The following is a 26,549-nucleotide window of genomic DNA, read 5'->3' as shown; positions in this document are numbered from 1 at the left end:
ATGAGTTTAACCTGGGAACATACAGTACCGCCTATTTCTGTTTCAGCAGTGCAATATGTAAGAAAACCTTCTCATAACTTACGATATTGTGTCTGTTTTGTCAGCTTTCCTTGTTTTTTGTAACCTACTGGTCACAACAAAGTTGAAACAATGACAAGCTGTTTCATGACTAGCTGTGGCCTATTGCTGAGTCCAGGCATGGAAGTCGGGGTTGCTGACTGTGAACTTTCATTATGCAGCCCAAAGAGGTCACAGTGATGTGAAGGAGGCCATTATAAAAAGCAGAACACTGCTGTCACGCCAGGAACTGCAGGAGTGGACAATGTTTGGATCGTTGGTAACACTTTTATGAACTTTTATACCTATTTACACCGGTGTGGAATATGCATAATAAAACTGCACGTGTGACTCTAAAGTTTTCTGTAATGTGTTTATATTATTCTGTTTCTTAGCATGTGGCTAAAGTGCAACACTAAGTGGATCAGCAGTGAGCTGGTGGATGTTCAGAGTTGGTGTCCACATAAATATGGACAACACATTCTACAACATCAGGAAAAAGCTGGAGCAGTGTTTCAGAAAGTCTGTATGAAGTTTGCAGGGTGTGTCTTCATGGGTGGGTCCTCTGAGGGGGGTCATTACCGTCCTCAGCCCTCTGAGACCAGAGCTGAGGTCCGCTCCGGCTGATTGGTCTCTCTGGTCAAAAGCACTCACAGATAGTTGCATCAGAGGGAGTTGGAGGAAACTGTGGCTAATGAGGAGACACCTCAGGGACAGAAATGTTTACATGCACAGGTGACCTTTAATCTACCTGTTACAGTGATGATGTAACTCTTACAGCATCAGCAGGTTTACTTCAACAGAAAAGTTCTCTCACTTTGTTCAAAGTCTTAAATTCATCTTTTGTGGAAATAACTAAAAGTCAACTCTCGATCCAAGACGGCACTGATCCCAGCGCCACGTTAGCTTCCTAACACCTGAGGGCCACTGAGGGTTTAGAGTCAGGCTGTCACATGATTAACTGCACGCTGAGACAAGAAGAAAACGGCCATAAACTCGTCGCTCGCACTAAAAACAAAACCCTTTAAATATGCATTTTTATTAAAGGCTGCATTTGTGTGGTAGAAACTTCACTCGCTTCAGAGAACACTGGACCGTCATCGCTGCCAAACATGAACCCATGTCTGAACCCGGCCTTCAGTGAACCCTGACCTAAACCTCAAGTGGGTCACTAAAAGTCAGCGAGTGCCTCTTAACTGCTCCCCTGACAAATCAACTGATTTAAGCATTTCTAATGAAGTGCTGCAAAATTCAAAAAGAGAAAGTTGAATCAGAAGGTTTTCCCAGAATGCACTTTGTGAACTTTCCTGCAGTGAATGATCAAAAACAGATCTGCCACCAAGTTCCTGCTGCTCCACATCACAGACATGAAACTGAGGCAGGTTGAGACTGATAGACCATCCCACGGATCTGGAATGATCCACGTGCAGAATGACCCCATGGTCAGCTGATCCTGTTAAGCAGAAATGTTTAAGGTGGCAAAAATGATGCAAACTTATGAATGTATTGTCTTCTACTTTTGAAAAAAAAAATTGTCAGAAGGTTCAATTAAAAACTGCAGTTTCCAAAAAGTTTAATTTTCTGGCAATTATTTCATAGTTCAGACTTTACAGGTTAACAACCTGCAGAACAGCAAGATCCTGTTGGGTGTTAGGTCAGTTTAACTTTTAAGGACGTGAACAGAAAGCATCTGGACTTCTGGACATAAACGACCTCACTCAGAACTGACAGAAGTCATCTATGTTCACTACGAATGACCATCTTTGAACAAAGGGGGGCTTACAACTCCGATTTATTCTGGGATCCTTCCCAGATGCCTTGATGTCCACTCACATCTTGTCAGTCTCACAATGGTTTCAGCCCAAATCTCTGCTGGTAATGACCCACAACCTTTTTCACAATGGACGGAGGGATTGGAGAGCAACTTCGGGTTACTACCTTGCCCAGGGATATTGGCATACATGCTAGGGGGATTGAACCACCAACCTTGCGATTAGTAGGTGACCTGCTCTACCTCCTGAGCTACAGCCAGTCACCTGTACAGCACCCCATGTGACTCAGAGCGGCCAGCCCGGGACAGCCCTTTGCCACATGGCTTCGCCTCTCTCTCTGTCTTCACTGCACTGTCTAACAAAGGCCCAAAATAAACTTTGAAAAGTCCAGTCGCTTTTCTTTCCAAGCTCCTCAGACAACCAGCACCTGGATGGCCTACAGAGAGATGTCAAATGAACTTTTAACCCTTTTTACTGAATTTTTCCACGTTGGTCCGGCTGTATGGAAAGTGCAGCTGTGATGCATGTATGAGCTAAAATCTTCTGTTTGTGGTTTCTGAAAATGTGCTGTGTGCTGGAGGAGGTAAAGACTCAGCTGCTGGTGTGTCATTTCACTCAGAATCTCTCAACAAAGCGACGGCAGACTGTGCCTCTGCCGGAAGAACTGTAATAACTGTGTAAGAAACCTATTGTGATTCATGCTGCAGACACAGTATTTGAGTCTGAATCATGACAGCCTTTTAGGATGTGACTGTAGCTGTAAGATTCATGAGCAACCAGAGGAGTAAGATGGCTTTCAGAGGCTGCTGGTTTGAATCTGCACAGAAGAGTTTACACGAGTCAGAGGCAGCCATGTATTTACATGGAATAATATGCAATAATAATAATAATATACAATATTCACCACAGTGTTCAGAGCAGACATGATGATGATTTTGCTTCTGCAGTTATCTCCTTTTGTGAGCAAACAGACGTTTGCGGATGTTGGACATGTTCAGTCCGTACAGTACGGGGTTAAAGAGCGGCTGGCAGGTTAGAAAGTACAGCGATAAAACAATGTGCACCATGCTGTGCACACTGCTCAGACTGAACCTGCTCTGGATCACTTCAAAGCAAACACCAAAAGAGAAGTTTAGCAGAGAGGACAGGTGAGGCGTGCAGGTGCTGACGGCTTTCTGTCGGGTTTGTTTGGATCCAGAAAAACAGACTTTGAGGATCCTCACATACGAGCAAAGGATTAAGATAACTGGAACAAAGACTGTGAGAGCTGTGATAAAAAGACCATAAATGTTATTTGCTGTGGTTTCAGAGCAGGCCAGTTTCACAATGGAGTAGTTCAAACAGTAAACCTTGTTAATGACGTTCCCACAGAGCTCCAGAGGAGCGATCAGTAAGATCAAAGCAAGAATGGTAAGAAAAGAGTATAACCAGGAAAGTGCAATCAGCAAGACAACCGTTGCAGGCGTCATACGTGTGTGATATTGCAGAGGACAGCAGATGGCGAGGTATCTGTCATAAGACATGACGGCTAAGATGCAAAACTCAACACAGACATACGAGTACAGACAGAAGATCTGCAGGAAGCAGAGAGGAGCAGAAACAGTGTGAACATCAGAGAGGATCTGAAGCAGGAGGGACGGAAACAGCCCTGTACTACCATACAGCTCATTCACAAACAGGCTGCACAGAAACATGTACATAGGTTCATGTAAGCTTCTGTTCACACAGATAACCACAATCAGCAGGACATTGGCGCAAAGAATCAATAAGTATAAAGACATAACAACCGTGAAACAGAAATATTTCAAAGTACTGGTGTCGAAGTAAGCAGCAAGTGTGAAGTATGAAACCTTTGAGGAGTTTATGATGAGCTGTATTTTGTTCCCCTGCGTTGTGTCTTCACTGTGATCCTGCAAACACACAATTTCACATTTTAGGCGTTTCTCATCATAAGCCATCATCACATGATCAGAGCAGGAAAAACACGTTTCTCTCTTTATGTTAATGAACACAGATGTGCTACACACATCTGTCAAAGTATCTACTTAAAAGTATTCTCTACACAAACGTACCATTGTGTGTTTGTGAAGCTTCGCCTTACTGCTGCCACGCTCACTGAAACTTTCCCTGATCGCAGAGGCAGCCGTCACTAAAGCTGGAGCTGACTGATGCAACAAATCAGCAGAAAAAACCTGACAAAGACCGCCTACCTGTTCAGGGAAATGATGTCAGTCTTTGGCCTTATGAACAGCACCGTCTGCAGAGACCATGAAATACAAACCTTCCTGATCCTGGACACTAAACTGAACTGGTGCCAGCTGAACTACCTCCAGATCAACGCCAGTAAAACCAAGGAGCTGGTGGTAGACTTCCGCAGGCACAAGCATTCTCCACTGCAACCACTGAACATCCAAGGTATGGACATTGAGGCTGTGGACAGCTACAGGTACCTTGGTGTTCATCTGAACAACAGACTGGACTGGACTCATAACTCAGACGCCCTCTACAGGAAAGGGCAGAGCAGGCTGTACCTGCTGCGGAGACTCAGGTCGTTTGGAGTGGAGGGCCCACTCCTGAAGACCTTCTATGACTCTGTTGTGGCTTCTGCTATCTTTTATGGCGTGGTCTGCTGGGGCGGCAGCATCTCTGCTGGGGACAGGAAGAGACTGAACAGGGTGATCCGAAGGGCCAGCTCTGTTCTAGGATGCCCTCTGGACCCAGTGGAGGTGGTGAGTGACAGGAGAACGGCGGCTAAGCTGTCATCCCTGATGGACAACGTCTCCCACCCCATGCAGCAGACTGTGACAGCACTGAGCAGCTCCTTCAGTGGGAGACTGCGGCACCCACGGTGTGGGACGGAGAGATTTCGCAGGTCTTTCCTCCCCACTGCTGTCAGACTCCATAATAAAGACTTTAACTGATCAAGCACACACATCCATACATATGCAATAACACTAAGTGCAATAATCCTTTCTGTCATCGTTGTATTTTTACTCAGTTGTATATAGCATTCGTATTCTATTTTTATCTTATTGTATATTTATTTTATTTTATTCTACTGTATATAGTATTTTATTTTATTCTATTCTGTACAGCTGTGTACTGTATTTATTCTTATTGTATTCTAATTTTTGCCTCATAACTTTTGCACTGTCCACTTCCTGCTGTGACAAAACAAATTTCCCACGTGTGGGACTAATAAAGGTTATCTTATCTTATCTTAAACCACCAGAACAACCTCCTCTGCAGCACCCTGGTCTCATCACTAACTGTTCTCAGGGAAGTTTGAAGGTTTCATGGGTTTAAGAAGTTGTTAGTGGACACGGGTAGCTGCATTCTGACCACAGTTGTTGAATGAATCAGTGAGAGTATGGAAGGACTCAGCAAATTCCTGATCAGGGTGGATGTGAGGGAGTGAACAAAAAAAAGGGGAAACCTTTTAAGGACAAATATACTTGCCAATGTAAAATGTGTGCATGGGTGGAGGAGGGTGGAGTAGGTGGGGAGGCAGATTGACCTGTTGGGGGGAGAGGTGGGGGCCGAGTCTGACTGAGGCCATGTCCACACTAATACGTTTTCGTTTGAAAACGCATCATTTTCTCTCCATCCAAACTGAGACGGCGTCTTCAGTCAAGGAAAACGGAGCTTTTTGAAAACGCTCTCCAAAGTGGAGACATTTGAAATGCCGTTTTCGTGTCGCCTTGTGGACTGTGTTGGCAAATCAGTTTTACCCCGGTTCTTTTTATTCCTCGAGCATCCAGAGATGGCACCGGACTTAGTAGTCAGGTGCCACAAAATCTTTATTCATCTTCATTTATCTTTAAGTAAGTAAGTAAGTAAAATTTATTTATATAGCACATTTCACAGATAAAAATCACAAAGTGCTTTACAATAAGATCCGACATACAAGTTAAAATTAATTAAATTAATTAAAAGCCCGTTTGTACAAAAATGTCTTCAGCTGCTTTTTAAAGGAGTCAGTAGAGTCTAGACAGCGTAAAGACAACGGCAGACAGTTCCACAGCCTCGGTGCCTGAAAAGCCCGATCCCCACGTGTTTTAAATCTAGTACGTGGGACCACCAGTAGCCTCTGACCTGAAGACCTAAGTGCTCGGGATGAAACATGAGGTTTCAACAGGTCAGAGATATACTGGGGAGCTTCACCGTGCAGAGCTCTAAAAGTTACAACTAAAATTTTAAAATTTACTCTTCTTCATTTAAGCATGCACTTCTAGAAGGGAAGACGAGGCCAATGTCCCTCTCCAAAATCTTCACCCCTTTGTTAGTTACAGCCAGCTTTATAGAAACGTCCCCATCATAAACCCCCTACGGTGTGCTGCAAACTCTGTCTGTGTCTATGTGCACGAGCACATGAATGCCTACATGTGCACGTTCCCGCGTGTCTATGTGAGTGCTCATGAGTGAGTGTGCGTGTGGATGTGTGTGAGTGACCGTTAAAACACTGTGGGTGTAGGTAACTCCCTAGAGGTCATAAAACCCCTCTCACTTCCAGACCACAGGTATCCAGTTACAATGTTGAGACCCCCACCCTAAAACTTCCTCTGGGGAATTTCCACTCAGCATAAACTCTTCTCTGTTTTACTTTCACAGCTCAAGTGGGGGAGGGGTACCCTACTCCTAAGTCCACGACAGAGTGAGGCCTTTATTACTTTAAGGGCAGTGTCTCTACAACAGTTCTACATTCTATGATAACACATTTCTAAACTCTAAATCAGCTAAACATTCTACAACTGCAAAAAACCGAAGGTTTTCAAAAACGATAATGCATTTTAATCATGTGATGCAGTCATGTGACCTTTACAGCTAAGATGGCAGATGGCATTGTCACGAAGTGGGATGGACTCAAGCGCAGACGAGGAAGCTAGAATACAGTTACGTTTACTATACAACACCAGGTGCAAATATATACAAGTGAGAGGGCGGGGGAATCCAGGGCACAGGGAAATCCGGGAAAGGAGCTCTTCACACACAAGGGACTTCACAAAAACACAGCACACCAGCAGCCCGCACACCAAGGGTTCCAGGGAAGCTGTCACGGTTTGGCGTGGCAAACCGTGGGGGATGTGGGGAGGGAGGACCCAGGCGCGGTACTCTGTGTATAAACAGTGCGTTTATTTACAGTGATGGAAACAATAACAGTAAATCCCCGTGCTCTCCCGTGACTCCCGTGTCGTGTCTTCCCAAAAAGTCTGTGCTCCATGTTCTCCACTCTCGTGTGTCCACACACACCCCGTGCCTGCTGCCCTCCGGTGTTCCACGCTCCTCCTGAGGGGAAAATGACAGAGGCAGCCGTCAAGACACGTAATTCCAGTAGGCATACACTCACAGACTAAACTGAACAGAAGACTAACGTGGAGTCTCGTGCAATGATCCCGCGTCGGTGGGCGCTCCAAGACTCTCTTAAGTAGCTCCCCCGACGAGGCCTGATCAGCAGCAGGTGTGTGGCTTCGGGTGTGGCCAGTCCCCTAGCAGGGCCACACCCCCCAGGCCTGACGGCGCCTATAAACAAGCGCTCAGACACACAGCCACCCACACACACACATATGTACAAGCACGGAGAAGGGGAAGCAACACCAAAAATACATAATAGTATCACAGGTCCATGACTGCCCAGGGGTCCTGGGTCGCCCAGTCCCAGGACCCTGACAGAAACGGAATTCCTGTTTACAGACAACAAGTGATTAATCCAAAGGGTCAGCGATACGAAAAGGCAACAAGAGACTAGTACTCCGGAGCTTACTGCCGAGGTTACTCAATAGTCCGCGACGAGATGCTTCCAGCCACTGCCTTAACCCTTTAAGACCTACCATAGAACCAAGTCTGCCAGAACTTACTTTATATTTTTTGCCATTTTTGGGAGCATTTCAAGTTGCTATACATCAATACAACTGTTATAGCCCATATTCTAATAATATGTCTGCATTAAGTCCATAGTAACTACATCAATTGCAAACAAGTGCAATAAAGTACAAAAAAATTGAAAATCTTTTTTTTTTTTTTTTTAACATATATTTCTACTTGGAGAAATTTAAGAGACTTATCCCTCAAATCTTTAAATACAAAAAAGTTGCAAAAAATAGTTTACAACAACAGGAAATTTATTTTGAGTGTCTTCATAGTTTTATTTTGGAGATACAGCAATTTTTATATATGTCACGGGGTAGAAAGGGAGAAGTTATTTAGGGTTTTTTACTATGCATGTTTTGCTGTGTTTTACCTTTTTAATATTTTAATATTGTACAATGGGTTATTTTTATGAGTTTTACTGCATGTTTTTAATAGTATTTATTTGGTGACTTGTCCTGGAAAGACTCCGCCCCTGTTAGGTGACGGCTGTGTGCGGACAGGGATAGGACCCAAGATACAGACTCCAGAGAGAAACTTAAACCAAAACAGCTTTAATGCTGAACGCAAACATAACATAACTGGAAAAAGGTCAAAAAAAAACTAACACCGGCGGATTGACAAAGCACACAGCTAAATAAACGGTAGATCGCGACACGGACACAGAGAAACACAGGGCTTAAATACACAGAGGGAGCAATCAGGGAATGAGTAACAGGAGGGAAACACAGCTGGGACAAATCAGGCCTAACGAGACAAGGGGAAGCAAAACCAGATACATTAACATCAGACATGGACTTTCAAAGTAAAACAGGAAACCCATAACAAAGACTGAACAAAAGACACAGACTCACATGCAGGCACTACAACAGAGGGAACAGAGACGTGGGACCAGGGCAGACACAGACACTGACTGGACACGTGGATATAGCAACTAAGGATACACAGAGACGCGAACTAGACAAGGGGAGACAGCTGACAGGGGAGACAGAGCAGCTAGAGAAGACAGAGACATAAACCATAAGACAGAACCAAGAAACCAAAGACTGAAAATAATAAATAATAAAATAAACTCAAAAACCCTGGGTCAACGACCCAGGCATCCTAACAGTACCCCCCCTAAAGGGCTGGCTCCCAGACAGCCCAAACCGAAACACCAAAACAAAAAACAACCCAACCAGGGAGGGCGGTGGGGGAAACAGGACGGAGGGCTCGAAACAAACCAAACAAGGAGCCAGAAACAAAAAAAAAGTGCAAACAACGGAGCCCAGAAAGCAACATAACAAAACACAGGCTCACGACAGGCGCAGGCGGCCAGGAAAAACAGTTCACACAAAGTTCAGGGGGCCGGCCCGGAGGCTGACAGCACGATAGTCCAAACCCGGGCAGTTCAGGGGGGCGGCCCGGAGGCTGACGGCCCAAGAGCCCAGAAAACAGTTCAGGGGGTCGGGCAGGCAGGAGACACCGGCGGCGACGGAGTAGGTCAGGAGGCCGGCCGGGCGGGAGGCACTGGCGGCGGCGTAGTTCAGGGGGCCGTCCATGACGGCAACGACGTCCAGTCATCGGCCGGACGGGACGTGCAGGCCGGGCGGGACGTGCAGGCCGGGCGGGACGTGCAGGCCGGGCGGGACGTGCAGGAACAGACAGCAGGGAGATCTCAGGAGCAGACGAAGCTGAACACTCGGAGGCTGGACCAGGCGGAGCTGCAGAGCCTGAGGATGGACCAGGCGGAGCTGCAGAGGCTGAGGATGGACCAGGCGGAGCTGCAGACCCGGAGACCGGACCAGGCGGAGCTGCAGAGGCAGGACCAGGCGGAGCTGCAGACTCGGAGGCCAGACCAAGCGGAGCTGCAGACTCGGAGGCCGGACCAGGCGGTGGAGCCGGTGGTGGCTGAACGGCCTCGCCAGAACCATCAGCAGACACTGGGACGTGCTGGCTGGGTCCTCCAGCTGACGAGGCAAGAGGCTGAACGGGCCCCTCGGACCCTCCAGCGGAGACAGGTGGCTGAACGGGCCCCTCGGACCCTCCAGCAGGAAGAGACGGCTGAAGCGGTTCTCCAGAACCCCCAGCGGGAACAGACGGTGGAGTGAATGACTGAGGTGAGAACTGAGCAGGTGACTGAGCTGACAGGTGAGCTCATGTTTGAGCTATGGAGAGAAGTTTAAGTTGTATTGACTGTTGTAACGATGGTAGTAATGGTGGGTGAGATGGTGGATGCGCACTAAGCTGAGCTATGTCTTCCGAGCCTACGGAAAACTGCTGGACGGGCTCACCTGAGCCTCCAGCGAGGACAGAAACCGGTGCAGGGGCCTGCTGGGCAGTAGCCGCTCCCATCCGCGGAATAGGCACGGGCGCAGAGACTAGCGGAGCCTCAGCCGGCCTGGAAACTGGAGCAGGGACAAACTGGGCCCTAGCCCCCCTCACCCGAGGAACTGATATAGGTGCAGGAGACGGCTGGACTGCATCTGCCCTGGGCGGAGGAGCACCGGAAGGCAAAGGAGCAGGCTCACTGAAAACTGGTTCATCAAAAATAGGTGATGACTCTTTCCCACCATGTTTAACAGTCCATACAGTCTTAGGTTTAGCAGTGTTCACAGTCTCAGAAAAAACAGACTCGGCAAACTTGGGTTTTAGCTTGTTCCCACTCCAACAAGCAGACCTCGAACTAAAAATCCCAGACGAATGCTTATTGTGATGAACTAGCGCGGGAGGATTCAAACCAAAACTGGCCTCCCAATCCAAATCCTCGTCGAGAAAAGAAATCCCGAAAGTGTCTGAGGTAAGTTCATAGTCTTTACTGTTTAACAGCTCAGGTGGAGTTTGGAAGGTGTAGTCCTTTTGACTCACCACCGGAGGTTGCTCAGACGTGTCCATATGACGGCGACGTGAGCGCCGTTTCCTTTGGGCAGAGGTAGCTGGCGGCGTTAGCAACTGAGCCTCCAGTGCACAGAATGGTGACGCTGAGGCCGGAGCGTGAGCGCCTGAAGCCACGCGGAGGACTTCCAACTGAAGCGGCCGCATCTTGAGTGCCAGCGGAGCAACAGGTGGAGACTTCTGACAGCTCTGGGGACCACCGAGAGCCAGCCGAGTGCCATGGAAAATGCGCACGACGTCAGGGGTGAGCCATGGCTTCCAGCGGAGTTCCTCCTCCAGCTGGGCAAAGGCTGCTCGGCGTCGCTCCTGAAGTTCAATGTCTGCTGGGTCCATAGTATGGTTGTGATCTTCTGTTAGGTGACGGCTGTGTGCGGACAGGGATAGGACCCAAGATGCAGACTCCAGAGAGAAACTTAAACCAAAACAGCTTTAATGCTGAACTCAAACATAACATAACTGGAAAAAGGTCAAAAAAAAAACTAACACCGGCGGATTGACAAAGCACACAGCTAAATAAACGGTAGATCGCGACACGGACACAGAGAAACACAGGGCTTAAATACACAGAGGGAGCAATCAGGGAATGAGTAACAGGAGGGAAACACAGCTGGGGCAAATCAGGCCTAACGAGACAAGGGGAAGCAAAACCAGATACATTAACATCAGACATGGACTTTCAAAGTAAAACAGGAAACCCATAACAAAGACTGAACAAAAGACACAGACTCACATGCAGGCACTACAACAGAGGGAACAGAGACGTGGGACCAGGGCAGACACAGACACTGACTGGACACGGGGATATAGCAACTAAGGATACACAGAGACGCGAACTAGACAAGGGGATACAGCTGACAGGGGAGACAGAGCAGCTAGAGAAGACAGAGACATAAACTATAAGACAGAACCAAGAAACCAAAGACTGAAAATAATAAATAATAAAATAAACTCAAAAACCCTGGGTCAACGACCCAGGCATCCTAACAGCCCCTACCCGATTATAAACCTGATCACACCTGGGAGGTCCCAGAGGCCAATAAGAGGGCCTGGAAGACCACAGAGAGGAGAGGCTTGAGGGGAGGCTTGAGCGACGGGCAGGAGTGAGCGGTGTCAGGCGGCGCCGGCGCCTGCAAGCCGAAGGGCTGGCGAAGCTTGGTGTCAGCAGTGCGGGAGGACGATACAGCACCAGCGACTAGGGACGCAGAGCGAACAGTCGGACGGCAGTAGCAACAAGAGCCCAGCTTGTGCACTGCGGGAGAGCAGAGGCGGCGAGACAGCTGGTGCCGATTTGCAGTTTTAAAGAATCGGCGAGCGGAATTGAGAGCTCTGCCCACCCGGGGTAAGTCTTCGACTTATCCCCTTTTTACGAATGAAAACTGCTTGAAAAGAATAGTGACTGCCGCTCCCTCCCTTCCTTCAGCGTACTGGGACGCGGAATGCAGGGAGGAAGGCGAGGACTCCGCTGGGTTTCCCTTTTACACCACTTCGCTGGATTTTTTAGTTCTTTGTGACTTTTATATCGTGGCGGATGCCACTGGACTTTTAATGTTGTGTTTTATTGATTTTTATTGTGTTACCCCTTGGCCAGGGTTGTTTTAATTGCTTTTGCATTTTTAATTGTTTGTATAATAAATTATATTTTAATTATACAGTTTTTAATTCAGTGCATTCCCTCGGCGGCTCCACTGCTCCGTCCGTTTTTGAGGAGGGTTTCCCTTCTAGAATAACACCTGTGTTAAATCACAAATACATATGCAGTTTTTGCAAAGCTTTATGTGGAAGGAAACCGTGACCGAGGACAAGCTGATGGCGTAAGATGTAAGTACAACTCCTCCGGTTTCATATGCAAAAAAAAATTATTGCGCTAGCTTACACGGTTCAGGTTTTACAGGGATTTAAAAATAGTTACGCAAAACGGAGCATGCTGCTCCGACCGGCTTTAAAGGGTTAAGTAGTGGATGAGTTTAGGCAATGAAACACGTGTGTGATTAACTTCAGGTGAGAGGGCCAGGGGCGGGAGCCCGCAATGAGCTCCGCCCCAGCGAGACACGGCAAGCGTGAGAGAGGTAGATGTAAACAAGAAACATGTAGCCAACCTGAGTCAGCCAGGCAGACACGGGGACCATGACAGGCATTGTACGGCAGTTGTTTTGTTGGCTCTCAATTTTGACAGCCCTATTAAAGATTAATATCAGTTTGTACATGCTCCAGAAGACGGAGTGTTTACTCAGAGCTGTTGTTCAGCAACTTTGTGCCCTTGTGTTACTCGCAACAAACTATAGGACAGGGGTGCAACAACTAGAGTCATGGTGCCACGACAATAACTTGGTCTTAAACACCAAAAAGACCAAGGAGATCATTGTAGATTTCCGGAGGAAGGGCCATAACAACCATCTGCCTCTCTTCATTGGCAGTGAGGCGGTGGAGAGGGTGAGCAGTTTTAAATTCTTGGGGGTAACTGTGACCGAGGACCTGTCCTGGGGCAACCATATCACCTCAGTTGCACGGAAGGCCCAACAGCGCCTCTACTACCTGAGGAGACTGCGGAGCGCACACATTCCCAGATCTCTGATGTTGAACTTCTACAACTGTGCCATCAGCAGCGTTCTGACGTATGGATTTCTAGTGTGGTTCCCCAGCTGCACCAAGGCCGATCAGCAAGCACTCCAGCGGGTGGTGAAAGAAGCTGGCAGAATTATTGGAACAAGTCTGCCAGAGATCAGTAATATCTTCCCCACTCGCTGTCTGAGGAGGGTGCACAGTATCCTGCGGGACCAACATCACCCTGCGCGCCACCTTTTCCATCTGCTGCCCTCAGGGAGAAGGTACAGGTCTATACAGGCCAGAACATCCAGACTGGCCAACAGCCTGTATCCACAGGCTGTGAGGCTCCTGAACTCTCTGCCCCCCTCTCACGGACAATAACCATATCCAACTTCTTAATAGCAATGAACTGGTCTGCATTGGTGCATCATATCTTTATTCTCTTCCCCCTCCTGCCCCCCCCCCCCTCTTTCTTAAATAGATAACTATCATATCTGATATCATATCTCACAGTACAATAATATTGAATGGGTGCATTGTTGTATTTTGTCATGTTTCTCAGGTCTTTGTCTGAATTTCTACGAACATTATTGCTAAGGATTGTCTTATTGCATTGGAGTCACACTGGGTTAAATATGTACACTTGGGTTTTAAGGGGTATTTATTATTTTCTTCTTTTTTTGGGGTTGTATGGAAGCCCCAAATGCAATTTCATTGTTCTTGACAATGACAATAAATAAATACTACTAACAACAAGTCCACCTCATTGTCAGTCCATTTAAAAAACTCAGCGCTTTTCCTCGACATTTTGCTGCAATGTTTCAAAGAGCCAGAAAGTAAATAAACGGCAGACGGAAATGACGCAGGTCGAATGCACAAATGGAAAACTATAGAGTGGACACGGATGTTTTTAGATTTAGATTTTCAAATTTATCCCGATTAGTGTAGACATAAGCTGATGGATGCCGGTTGGTAAGGATGCCTTTGATCCAGGAGTGGGTGGGTGTCTGAAGGTGGTCCAGTTTGGTGCTGAGATGTCTGGGATTATGGTGTTAAATGCTGAGCTGTAGTCCTCACGTAGGTCTTCCTGTTCTCCAGATGGCTCAGTGCTCAGTGAAGAGCAATAGTGATGCTACATGGTTTAATTTGCTCTGTAAGCAACCTGGTAGGGGTCGAGAGAGGGCAGCAGACAGTCTCTAGTGTGCTGAATGCTCCTGCCCTTTTGTGAGTGTGGACGCTTCATCTCTTTGCTCTTTAATGCTTTGCTTCTTTTGTTGATTTTTATGCTGATTTTTTCCCTTTTTCCGTATGAGCTTACCTGCGATAGCTTCTGGACACTTATAGATCATTAGGACTAAAGTGTTCTTAACAGAAACAGCAACATTTTTATAGTTAACTTACCTTCAGCGCTCCGTGTGTCTGTGGCCTACACACAGCTGAAGCCTGATTACAGCGTCTGGGCACCGAACAGCCTCAATAGCCTGGAAAGGGGCTAACAGCGTGAGGAGATCCCTCAGCAGGATCAATGCACGTAAAGCTCCGGGTCCTGACAACATTCCTGGTCGTGTACTGAGAGACTGTGCAGTGGAACTCACTGATGTCTTCACAGACATCTTCAACATATCACTCATCCAGGCTGTCGTCCCCACATGTTTTAAAGCCACCACAATCATTCCGGTCCCAAAAAAGTCATCTCCCTCCTGCTTTAATGACTACCGTCCTGTTGCACTTACTCCCATCCTGATGAAGTGCTTCGAACGACTAGTCATGCAGCACATCAAGACTGTCCTGCCCCCCTCCCTGGATCCCTTCCAGTTTGCGTATCGGCCCAATCGCTCAACCGATGATGCCATCTCCACTGCACTCCACTCAGCACTCACACACCTGGACAAAAAAGACTCATATGTTCGAATGCTGTTCATAGATTTCAGTTCAGCATTCAACACCATAATCCCCCAACAGCTCACTCAAAAACTGGTCCAGCTGGGGCTCAACACCTCACTGTGCAACTGGCTGTTGGATTTCCTCACCGGAAGACCTCAAGCAGTACGGGTCGGCAGTAATACATCCAGCACCATCATTTTAAACACGGGGGCCCCGCAGGGATGTGTGCTGAGCCCCCTCCTCTTCACTCTGCTGACCCATGACTGCACTCCATCATACAGCTCCAACCTCTTCATCAAGTTTGCGGACGACACAATGGTGGTGGGTCTCATTAGCAACAGGGATGAGACCGACTACAGAAGTGAGGTGAGACGCCTGGCCACGTGGTGTGCTGACAACAATCTCTCTCTGAATGTGGAGAAGACGAAGGAGATTGTTGTGGACTTCAGGAGAATGCACACCCAACATGCTCCTCTGACCATTGACGGAGCGTCTGTGGAGAGAGTGAGCAGCACCAAGTTCTTGGGTGTGCACATCACAGAGGATCTCTCCTGGACGTACAACACCACAGCACTGGCCAAGAAATCACAGCAGCGTCTCTTCTTTCTCCGCAAACTAAGAAGAGCAGGAGCACCAGCCCCCATCACGTACACTTTCTACAGAGGCACCATCGAGAGCATCCTGTCGAGCTGCATCACTGTGTGGTTTGGAGCCTGCAATGCGTCCTGCCATAGAACCCTCCAACGCATAGTGAGAGCTGCAGAGAGGATCATTGGTGTCTCTCTCCCCTCCCTCCAGGACATTTACAGCACCCGTCTCACTAAAAAAGCCCTTTGCATAGCGGCTGATCCCACACACCCAATGCAAAGCTTCTTCAAGCTGCTGCCGTCGGGGAGGAGACTGCGGAGTCTCCAGGCCAGGACCAGCAGGCTGAAGGACAGCTTCATCCATCAGGCTGTCAGGAAGCTTAACTCCCTCCCGATTCTGCCCCCCTCTCCCCTCTTCTCCACCACGGTCTCACTGAACTCTGTCACACACACACACACACACACACACACACACACACACACACACACACACTCACTCTCTGACGCACTCACTGGCCTGCTCCAGTCACTTTGTGGAGCATTGGACTGCTTAAGCATCGGACCTCATAAGACTTTGTTGTTACACTATCTCTTACCGTACACTACTAAATCTCCATTTGCACTATTTGCCTATTTTGCACCACTATGCCTTCTTACTTGAATATTGTATATTGTATATTGCACAGCTTTTTTTTTGTTATACGTAAAATTGTATTGTATTTATTTAAATTTTTACTTTTTAATTATTTTATTTGCATTTTTCTAATCACTAGGGTTTGAGAGTAACGCAATTTCTATTCTGTGTATGTCCTGTACATGTGGCAGAATTGACAAATAAAGTTGACTTGACTTGACTTGACTTGACTTAACCGCTAGGCTAACTAGCAACAAGATGCCTTCCCTCTCCACAGATGACTACCACAGCCTCCTGCAGAAGATTGCAGTACTGGAGACAAAAATTCATTGTTTAGAAGTAAACGTGGCGGTAAATGGACTGTGTGGAAATGAAACAACCTTGCCTTTGATTCAAAACAATGGCGATGAGCAAGCTAGCACACAGCTAAGGAGCACAGATAACATGACCAAGAAAGTAGACTCTGTGCATTATTATAAATCCTCAAGTGATAATCCCCCCTTAGACTGTCTTGGTGCAAAACCAAGACATAAATCATGTCTCCAGGAAGGGGGAGGACGTATCACAGGCAGGGCACAGCGAGCTGAAATCTCTGAAACCGACTGGCCTTCACTTCCTACGAGACAGAGAAGCTCTTCTACCCCTGTATACGGGAGGAAACAGGACTGGACAACCGTGAATAGGAAGGTTAACAACAAACCTCCAAAACAACTGAATGTGAAACTGCAGAACAGATTTGCTCCACTATCAAAGGACCCTGGATCTATATCGGACAACCATCCATCTAAAAGTAGCGAAATAAGGTCTGAAAATCTGTTGAAAAGTGAAAGGCCACAGGGAAAGCTAAAGGCTAGGCCTGAAACTCTGATTGTGGGTGACTCTGCCGTAAAGGATGTACAAAGGATGTGCGGTAAGAACACTAAAGTCCTCTGCTTTCCTAACGATATGGTCAACAACCTGAAGGAGAGAATTCTTCAAATTGCAGATGAATATCCAACTGTGACAAACATTGTTCTGCATACAGGGTCAAACGATGTGTCCAAACAACAGTCGGAGGTTCTGAAACGGGACTTTACTGGATTATTAAATACTGTAAACTCTCTGAATGCAGCTGTATTCATCAGTGGACCTGTACCGCCGGTCAGAGGAGGAGACGAGAGATTCAGAAGGTTGTTTACACTGAATAAATGGCTCATATCAGCATGTGCTGACCACTCAGTGCACTTTATCGACAACTTTAATATTTTTTGGGAACGCAGGCATCTGTTCAAAGCAAATGGATTTAATTTTAACAAGTCAGGGGTGAAACTGTTCACCTCCAACTTGTTTTATTCCATACGTCATCCATCTGTGCTTGGTGCCAAGGCTGAGATAAAAGTCCATGCATTCATCTTTAGTAGGCTTGATTACTGTAACAGCATCTTTACAGGTCTACCTAAAAAATCAGTCAGACAACTACAGCTCATTCAGAACTCTGCTGCTCGAGTCCTCACTAAGACCAAAAAAGTGGACCACATCAGTCCAGCTCTGAGGTCCTTACACTGGCTGCCTGTCCGTCAGAGGATAGACTTTAAAGTTCTGATGCTGGTCTATAAAGCTGTGAATGGTTTAGGACCAAAATACATCAGTGACCTCCTGACCCAGTATGAACCTTCCAGATCCCTCAGGTCATCTGGATCCGGTCTTTTATCAGTTCCCAGAGTCAGAACCAGACACGGAGAAGCTGCATTCAGCTTTTATGCTCCTTATATCTGGAACAAACTCCCAGAAAGCCTCAGATCAGCTGAAACACTCAGTTTATTTAAATCCAGGTTGAAGTTATTTATATAGTCTAATATGAGCCATCTCAGGGCACTTGATGATGTAAAGATAGAAAGAAAGAACCTTAGCGAACCACAGTTTGTGACAATGGGGTTGTTATACAGTGGCTTGCAAAAGTATTCAGCTTTTCCCACATTTTGTCACATTACAGCCACAAACATGAATCAATGTACATGTGAGAAGTGGAACGAAAATCATACATGATTCCAAACATTTGTTACAAATAAATAACTGCAAAGTGGGGTGTGTGTAATTATTCAGCCCCTGAGTCAATACTTTGTAGAACCAGCTGCAGTTCCAGCTGCCAGTCTTTTAGGGTCCGTCTCTACCAGCTTTGCACATCTACAGACTGAAATCTTTGCTCAATCTTTGCAAAACAGCTCCAGCTCAGTCAGATCAGATGGGCAGCGTTTGTGAACAGCAGTTTTCAGATCTTGCCACAGATTCTGGATTGGATTTAGATCTGGACTTTGACTGGGCCAGTCTAACACATGGATATGTTTTGTTTTAAACCATCCCATTGTTGCCCTGGCTTCATGTTCAGGGTCGTTTTCCTGCTGGAAGCTGAACCTCCGCCCCAGTCTCAAGTCTTTTGCAGATAGTGTATCAAGGCAAGGCAAGTCTATTTATATAGCACAATTCAACAACAAGGTGATTCAAAGTGCTTTACAGAGACATTAAAAAACAAAACAAATAGAAAGCATGATTTAAAATTGAAAAAAAAGAAAAAGAAAGGACTAGTAGATAAAATCAGTAGTTAAAATGTAAGTTTTGAAATTTAAGCTCAAAAGTAAAACAGTGCAGATTTGGTGCTTTATTCAAATGCAGCTGAGAACAGGTGAGTGTAGTGACGTTTCTGTGGTCCAAGTTTAAAGTATCGTAATGTTAATGTTCACATCAAGCAGCAATAACACAGAAACAATTATCTTTTCTTTCATTATTCAAACAGTTTTCAATAATCTGTCTGGGAATGAAGACACTTCCTCATTTTTTTACATCTCCATTATTTTTATTTGACTGATTTCAATGACTGTTAGACATGTCTGCATCAGCTGTCGAATGGTAAATTTCCAAAGCATAAACAATATATCATATGTAGAACCGCTCATTCTTCATATCAGTGTAGTTTGTCTCTTATTTCTCAATCTGAACAATTTTGATTAATATCCTGCTCTTCCCAACATAACCTAAGAGCAGATTTTTACATATGGTCCGTATTTTGGACATGTTCAAGCCATACATGACAGGATTGAAGAGGGGCTGACATGTAAGAAAGTACACTGATAAAAATATCCGTAACATGTTTGGAACGTGGCTCATATCAAACCTGCTCTGTAGTATTTCAAAGGAAACCCCAAAAGAAAAGTTGAGCAGAGAAGCGAGGTGAGGCGTGCAGGTGCTGACGGCTTTCTGTCGGGTCTGTTTGGATCCAGAAAAACAGATTTTCAGGATCCTTGTGTAGGTGTACAGGATTACAGATACTGGGACACACACTGTGACAGAGGCAGCAGTGAGCTCATAGAGATTATTAACTGTGGCGTCATGACATCCCAGCTCGATAATGGAGTGATTGTTACAGTACACTTTGTTAATGACATTTCCACAGAGCTGCAATGAAGCACTCAGACATGTTGTGACACAAACAGCAAGTAAAGGGGGTATCCAGGTCACAGCTATCAGAAGGGCAACTTTACTAGACATCATTAGTGTGTGATATTGAAGAGGATAACAGATGGACATGTATCTGTCATAAGACATGGCAGCTAAGTTACTAAACTCTACACTTGCATATAAGTAAATAGAGAAAACCTGCAGGAAGCAGAGAGGAGCAGAAACAGTGTGAACATCAGAGAGGATCTGAAGCAGGAGGAACGGAAACAGCCCTGTGCTACCATACAGCTCATTCACAAACAGGCTGCACAGAAACATGTACATAGGTTCATGTAAGCTTCTGTTCACACAGATAACCACAATCAGCAGGACATTGGAACCTACTGTAAACACATACAGAGACAAAATAATCATGAAATATAAATATTTAAACATCTGTGTATCAACATAGGCACCAAGAGTAAAATATGAAAACTGTGTGGAGTTTCTTATGATCTCCATGGTTCACAGCAAGCCAACACTATCCACAGGATACTGTACATTTAGAAGTATTCATACTATGTTAGTGATCCTTTCACCTGCTTTGAACTGTGGCATGAATTAGCCAAAATAACCACACAAGCAACACATTATATCACTGAAGGATCATTTGTGACAAAGATCTCAAACTTACCTCTGCACTACAGTTTAGTGTATGTGTAGTATCAAAAGTCTCTGTAGTCATGTGTAACATGGGACACTGAACGACACACGGACTGAACTGTGACTTCACCTCTGCTTCATTTAAGCTTTTCACTTTAGTCCCACAGCAGTCTGGTGTCATTACCAAGGGACATGCTTTGCAAACTAAATAGCTCTTTGAAACCAAAAAAATAAACAGTTGCATAAAAGAAACATCAATCTCAACACAAGGCCAAAGGAAGGGCAGACTGAAAGTATTGATGGATGGATGAATGCATGAGTGGAGGGATGTTTTTCTCATTCACTCATGGAGATGTAGCAATGGCTGTCCATGGCTGCCATACAATTTATTTGCTTACAGTGTCTTTCCCTGTGTAATACCAGAAATCACACAGAATGAAACAGAAATATGCAAACATGCCCAAACCAGTAGATATTTTTTTCATTTGGATTTAACAGGCTTAAGAGCAGCACTAAAGTGTCCTCTCAGTGCTGCTCTTTGAGTTTGACGTCTTGGGCCTGTTGCAAGCACTTCCTTCCCTGTACACCCATAGTGGCAGCTTGGTTCATTATTAGTTCATTGTTCAATTCAATTCAATTTTATTTATACAGTGCCTGATAGGTTTGTAGCTTGAACCCATCCGCTGGAACGTTGAAGACAATATAATTACACAGCAAGCAAGACACAAGTAGGCAAAGTTCTTCATGTTACTCGTGCACGGGAGAGAACCGGACAAACGCCGTCCCTTCGCTTGACCCCAGTTGCTCTCGTCCGTTCTCCCGTACCACTGTCCTTTTATTGAGGTTACATGAATATGCATAGGTTCATTAACATATGACGTCTACATACAAACAAAGAGTACCTTGCCTGTGTGTGTGTGTGTGTGTGTGGGGGGGGGGGGGGGGGGGTACTGCTGATGGCCCTGCCCAGGGGTGGATACCAAGGGGACTGAGGAAGTTTCCAGCCACTCATTCAGATCATGACAAGGGATTGCTATTTGGGTAACAATGAACAGTCTGAGCTGGAACAATGGAGTCAGTGCAGAAGGTTATGTAGTCGGTGATACACTTAGTGAGCCCATTGATGTCCTCACCGTGAGGCTCAGAGTGTCTCCCAGTGTGTCATCTCAAAACAGCCCTTAAGTTCTGCTAAGGCCTCCTCCAACCACTGCCTAATGCTGCTAGTGGTCATAGGCTGCCTCCTCACAACATGCAGATAGCAGGAGATGAGATGAATCAGTTTATGATATGACCTACCCAGTGGGGGGAGGGAGGAGAGTGGATAATGTCACATGCAGCTGCGAGGTTAGCAGAGGGAGGAACATAAAAGCCACCAACGTCCCATGGGTAAATTCTCTGGGCAAATAATACTGCCAGAGTCCAACAGAGTACAGTTTACTGTTCGAGCAACAAATCCTTTCTTAGAGGAATGGACAATTAGGAATTAACAAGGGAAACCTGGGCGTCTATTGTCTCATGTAGTCTGGAAGATGAGTGGATGGGGGGGTGGGTGCAGTTTTCTCTGTGGTGGGGTTGGGTGGGCTGTCCCGGGCTCTGTGGGGCCGGGCGGCATTGCTGTTCTGGGCCCCGGTCTGGATGGGCCTGGGCCCCCTTTCCCTGGCGGGTTGCAGAGTATGGGGGTGCCTACTGGGGTCAGCGGGGGAGCTGGCCCCAGGGAGGGGTCAGTTGCCCCTCCCTTCCTTCTCTCCCCATCTCCAGCTGCCTCCCTCTTCCCGCTCCACCACAACCACCCACACATGCAGAGTGTAAAGGTGTTAATGCTGATACTGTGGTGAATTTCTCTGCTTCTTTTGTGTATTCTGCATTTATTACGTCAGATTGTCTTACCCCTCATACGGTTGAGAATTTTGCCAATACCCTGTTAACTACATGTTCCTCCATCCTCGACATTGTTGCACCTGTTAAAATGAAGCGCCCCAGAACTTATTCACAATGTTGGTTAAGTGACTCTGTTCGCGCTCTACGACGTGTGTCGGCGTGATGAGAGGAGGTGGAGGAAAGATAAACTCCAGGCATCTTACGACACCCTACGTATTAGCCGCTTGAAGTTTCAAACTGCTGCCAAAATGGCTAAAGCAGCTTTCCTTTCAAAAATTATCTCTACTAATGGTAACAATCCTCGAATTTTATTTAAAATGTTTAACTCTGTGGTCAACCCCTGCCCCACTATGCTGCTGCCGTGCTCCCCGGTTCTTTGCGAACAATTTTTAAATTATTTTTTAGATAAAGTCTCATCTCTTAAATCTGCTCTTCCTTTAATGACAGGCCCTGCGTTTACCCCTGACTGTTCCTCTTCCTTCTATCAGTTTGAACCCGTTTCACTCCCTACTCTTAAGCGTCTGGTTGAACAACTGAACAATACTAATCTCGTATATGATGTTCTTCCATCTCGTATAGTTAAGGACTGTTTTAGTGCAATTGGACCTAGTATATTGTCCCTTTTGAACTCTTCTTTGCTCTCTGGTTGCGTACCATCAGCCTTTAAACATGCTATAATTCAGCCTGTTCTTAAAAAAAGGAACCTCGATTATAATGATTATGCGAACTATAGGCCGATTTCCAAGCTTCTGTTCTTGGCCAAAATTCTTGAGAAGATAGTTTTGCTTCAACTCCAGGCCTACCTGGCATTAATGATAAATTCCAATCGGCCTTCAAACCACATCATAGCACTGAGTCAGCGCTGCTCCGAGTTCTCAATGACCTTCTACTAATGGCTGATAATGGGCGCTCCTCGGTCCTAGTGCTATTGGATTTATCGTCGGCATTCGATATGGTTGATCATAACATACTATTGGCGAGACTTGAGCACACTGTAGACATCAAGGGTGCTGCCCTGGATTGGTTTAAATCATACCTCTCCAATCGGCTCTCCTCGGTTCACTTGGCCACTTCCTCTTCCCCCGCTGTACCTGTCTGCTGTGGTGTCCCTCAGGGATCTGTGTTAGGCCCTACTCTGTTCTCATTGTACATGCTTCCTTTAAGCGCTATCTTTGAGAAATATCACATCGCTTTTCATTATTATGCTGATGACATTCAGATCTACTTTGAGTTAAATGATGACCTAGCTTTGTCCTTGAATTGTTTTCGAGAGTGCATGCGTGAGGTCAGGCAATGGCTCCTGGCAAATACTCTTATCCTCAATGATAAGAAAACTGAAATTGTGGTCTTTGGCAGTAACGTTCTCCGTGCCAAACTTCGTGATGCTTTTGGTTTTCTCACTAACTCCTTTTCCGACACTGTTAGGAATCTGGGCGTGTTACTTGACAGCTCATTTAAACTTGATAGACAAGTGTCTGCTGTTGTTAGATCCAGTTTTTACCAACTCCGCCTTATTTCTAAGGCCAGGCAGTATATCCCGCATAAAGACCTGGAAAAGCTCATCCATGCCTTTGTAACTTCGAGACTGGATTACTGCCATTCACTCTATTTTGGTCTCCGCTCTGCCCTCCTTCATAGATTACAGACAGTCCAAAATGCTGCTGCACGCATTCTAACCAAAACTAAGAAGTTTGCTCACATTACTCCCGTCCTAGCTGATTTGCACTGGTTGCCTGTGAAATATCCAATTTAAAATTCTGCTGTTTACTTTTAAAATCACTAACAACACAGCACCGAGCTATCTTAAGGAACTCTTAAGCTCATATGTTCCTGCTAGGGCTTTAAGATCATCCTCACAGTTACTGTTGGTGCAGCCTAGATCTCGGCTGAAGATTAGAGGTGATCGAGCGTTTGCTCTGGCTGCACCAGAGTTGTGGAACAACCTTCTGATTGGCATCTGGGCGTCTGACTCTATTCAATCTTTTAAATCACGGCTTAAAACGTATTTGTTTAATCTTGCTTTTTCTACCGGTTAAATGCTGGCCTTGTTTGCAGCGATTTATTCTATTAATTTTCCTATCATGCTTTTATTTGCGCCGTGTATGTCATATCGCCATTGTGTTTTGATGGCATAGTTATATTGTGCTATAGTTATATTTTTCTATTGGTGGCTTTTTCCTGTGAACATCATTTTACACTTTTATTTTTTTTATGACTCTGATTATACTTGTGTTAATTTGTTTTATGTTAAGCACTTTGGCATGCCGTTGGTTTTTAAATGTGCTCTATAAATAAAGATTGTTGTTGTTGTTGTTGTTGTTGTTGTATCTTCCCCGGTAGGGCACAAGCATCGAAGGCGTTGGAAAGGGAGGGGGGATGAGTGCTTATCAGTGTAAGTGTGTGTGCGTGTCCATAGTTTAGCTGAGACAGTGTCCTTCGGCCTATCAGGCTAAGTAAACAGTCCTCCAGCCAATCCAGGTGTCCTTGCATGGGACGGGAAGAACAGTCATAACACAGTCGTTATCAGGGAGTGATAGTTCAGCTCCAGCCTTGGGCCTGCAGCTGGGGTGATGGGGTCCACAATCTCAATGTTGATTTTGTAAATTTCCATGCGAGCAGCCCAGGAGAATTTTCAGGCTGCCCTAACACTCCCACACTGGCCTCTCGATCTCCCGTTGGAGCGCCGCGAGCCTCCCCATGATGCTATCAAACTTCTGTTCCATGGTGTTGTCATTCTTTTGATTCTGAGACTTCACAACTGCAGTGATCCGTTCCGCGATGTCGTCCAACTGTCGCTCAAGGGTCAATGTATAATTAATAACCATGATTAGTTTATTTTAAAACACACAGAACTATGTTGAATAGTTTGTCTACATCTTTAATAGATGTTAAATGTTTCTATAATTGATGAAAAATTTGATATTTTCTAGATATCTTATTCTGCCTGTGAAACAAAATTTACCTCCATCCTAAAGGCTCTGTAGGAGAAGTGAGTGTTTGAACTAAACATAGGGCAGTACTTAAGGGCTTTAAGTACATTTAAGCTCTACTAAATTGCATTGCAAATGTTAATAAAGCTGTCTCTCTCCCTCTCCTCCTTCTCCAGTGAATGCGGCAGTGTAAAGTGTGCTCAGTATCAGTTAAAGGTAGATTGGAGCTACTTACTCATTACAAACTCAAACATCTACACTTTGGACACCTATGCACATTTAAGACATGGAACGCCTTAATTGTGACCTGTGGTAGGTACCTATTTAAAATAGGCGTTCGCCGCTTCCAAGTAGAAGAGGGAGCAGCGCTGGCAGAATGACTCGGCTGTGGCTGCTCCTGCTGTGATGTGGAAACGCTGGGTGAGTCGGGTGGCACAATAATGATCCCTAACATCTTGTAGAAAGCTTGAGCTGGTGTAAGCTGGCTGCTCGCGGTCTCATAGTAATCCTCCCGGGACCGGCGGGAGCGTTTTCTGTGAGACCGGGGCATCCGGGGGGAAGAAGCAGGTGAGTGGACCGAAGGGTAAGCAGCTAGTGAGGAACGGCAGCACGGAGGCCCTCCAAGCGCTAGCCGGGTCCCGTCAAAGGCTGAGCTGCGCTTCCTCAGTGAGTCTGCTGGATCCATACTGGTCGCGTCGTTCTGTCACGGTTGGCTGTGTGGCAGGCAGGCAAGCAGGAGTGATGGATCCAAAATGCAGGACTCAGACACAGAAGTACAACTTAAAGCGCAGCTTTATTGCCGGAAAACCTCTTACTAAACTAAACTCACCAAAAGACAAACAAAAATGCTGGTGAACTAAAACACTGTAGCAGAAATACTGAGCTGGAGACGAAACACTGGCAACACAGAGGCAAACCACACACAGCCCGATCAGGGAAACAAAAACAAAAACAACCCAATCACAGGACATTTTGCAGAGTTCAAACCTGCAGCTGCAGCTGGAGCACAAACAACAACAAACACTGTAAACGTGTCCTGGAGTTTCTGCAGGTGCAGACAGAGCTACTGCTGTAAGTCAGCCTAACAGCTTCCAGATCATTTATTCTGGCTGTATGGCAAGAAGGTCATCACTGCTTCAAGCACTGTCTGTGTGATCTGGTCAGAGAGCAAGGACAGCAGCAGTCCTCTGTCCTTGAAGAAAAGACATCTGCCCAAGATGAAGAAACCTGCTCTCCAGAAGATGATGAGTACTAGCCAGTGCCTGAATCCTCTTCTTTGGGGGAGGATTGGGGTTGGGGGGCATGGAGGTGGAGGCCGAGCAGCTGATGGAAAAGAACATAGGAGCATTTTCTGAGACCGAGGAGAGTGACCGAGTGGATCCCTCATGAAAGGAAAACCATGTGGGTCCCACCACTGAAGAGAGACTGCTCTACATCCAGTACCCACTGG

At 46.0% G+C, this 26,549-nt stretch overlaps 2 protein-coding genes and 1 long non-coding RNA gene across 3 annotated transcripts; all 3 read right to left on the bottom strand.

Annotated features, from left to right (window-relative positions):
- Nucleotides 1-2,776: 2,776 nt before the first annotated feature.
- On the bottom strand, nt 2,777-3,610 carry LOC113036489 (olfactory receptor 51G1-like). Its single transcript, XM_026192882.2, has one exon. The coding sequence runs from the start codon at nt 3,608-3,610 to the stop codon at nt 2,777-2,779; it is 834 nt and encodes a 277-aa protein (XP_026048667.2).
- Nucleotides 3,611-6,597: 2,987 nt separating this feature from the next.
- Nucleotides 6,598-9,191, bottom strand: LOC145420193 (uncharacterized). The gene is made up of 2 exons (XR_013901493.1): nt 7,202-9,191; nt 6,598-7,115 (listed from the first exon to the last, which is right to left on the bottom strand). It is a non-coding gene; the product is annotated as an uncharacterized LOC145420193 (long non-coding RNA).
- Nucleotides 9,192-19,025: 9,834 nt separating this feature from the next.
- On the bottom strand, nt 19,026-20,150 carry LOC113036488 (olfactory receptor 10A3-like). Its single transcript, XM_026192881.2, has one exon. The coding sequence runs from the start codon at nt 20,148-20,150 to the stop codon at nt 19,173-19,175; it is 978 nt and encodes a 325-aa protein (XP_026048666.2). The 3' UTR covers nt 19,026-19,172.
- Nucleotides 20,151-26,549: the final 6,399 nt, after the last annotated feature.

Source organism: Astatotilapia calliptera, chromosome 14 (genome assembly GCF_964374335.1).
Source record: "Astatotilapia calliptera chromosome 14, fAstCal68.1, whole genome shotgun sequence".
Taxonomy (NCBI): Eukaryota; Metazoa; Chordata; class Actinopteri; order Cichliformes; family Cichlidae; genus Astatotilapia; species Astatotilapia calliptera.
The sequence above is the reverse complement of the archived record's forward strand: the minus strand, read 5'-3'. Positions and strand labels throughout refer to the sequence as shown.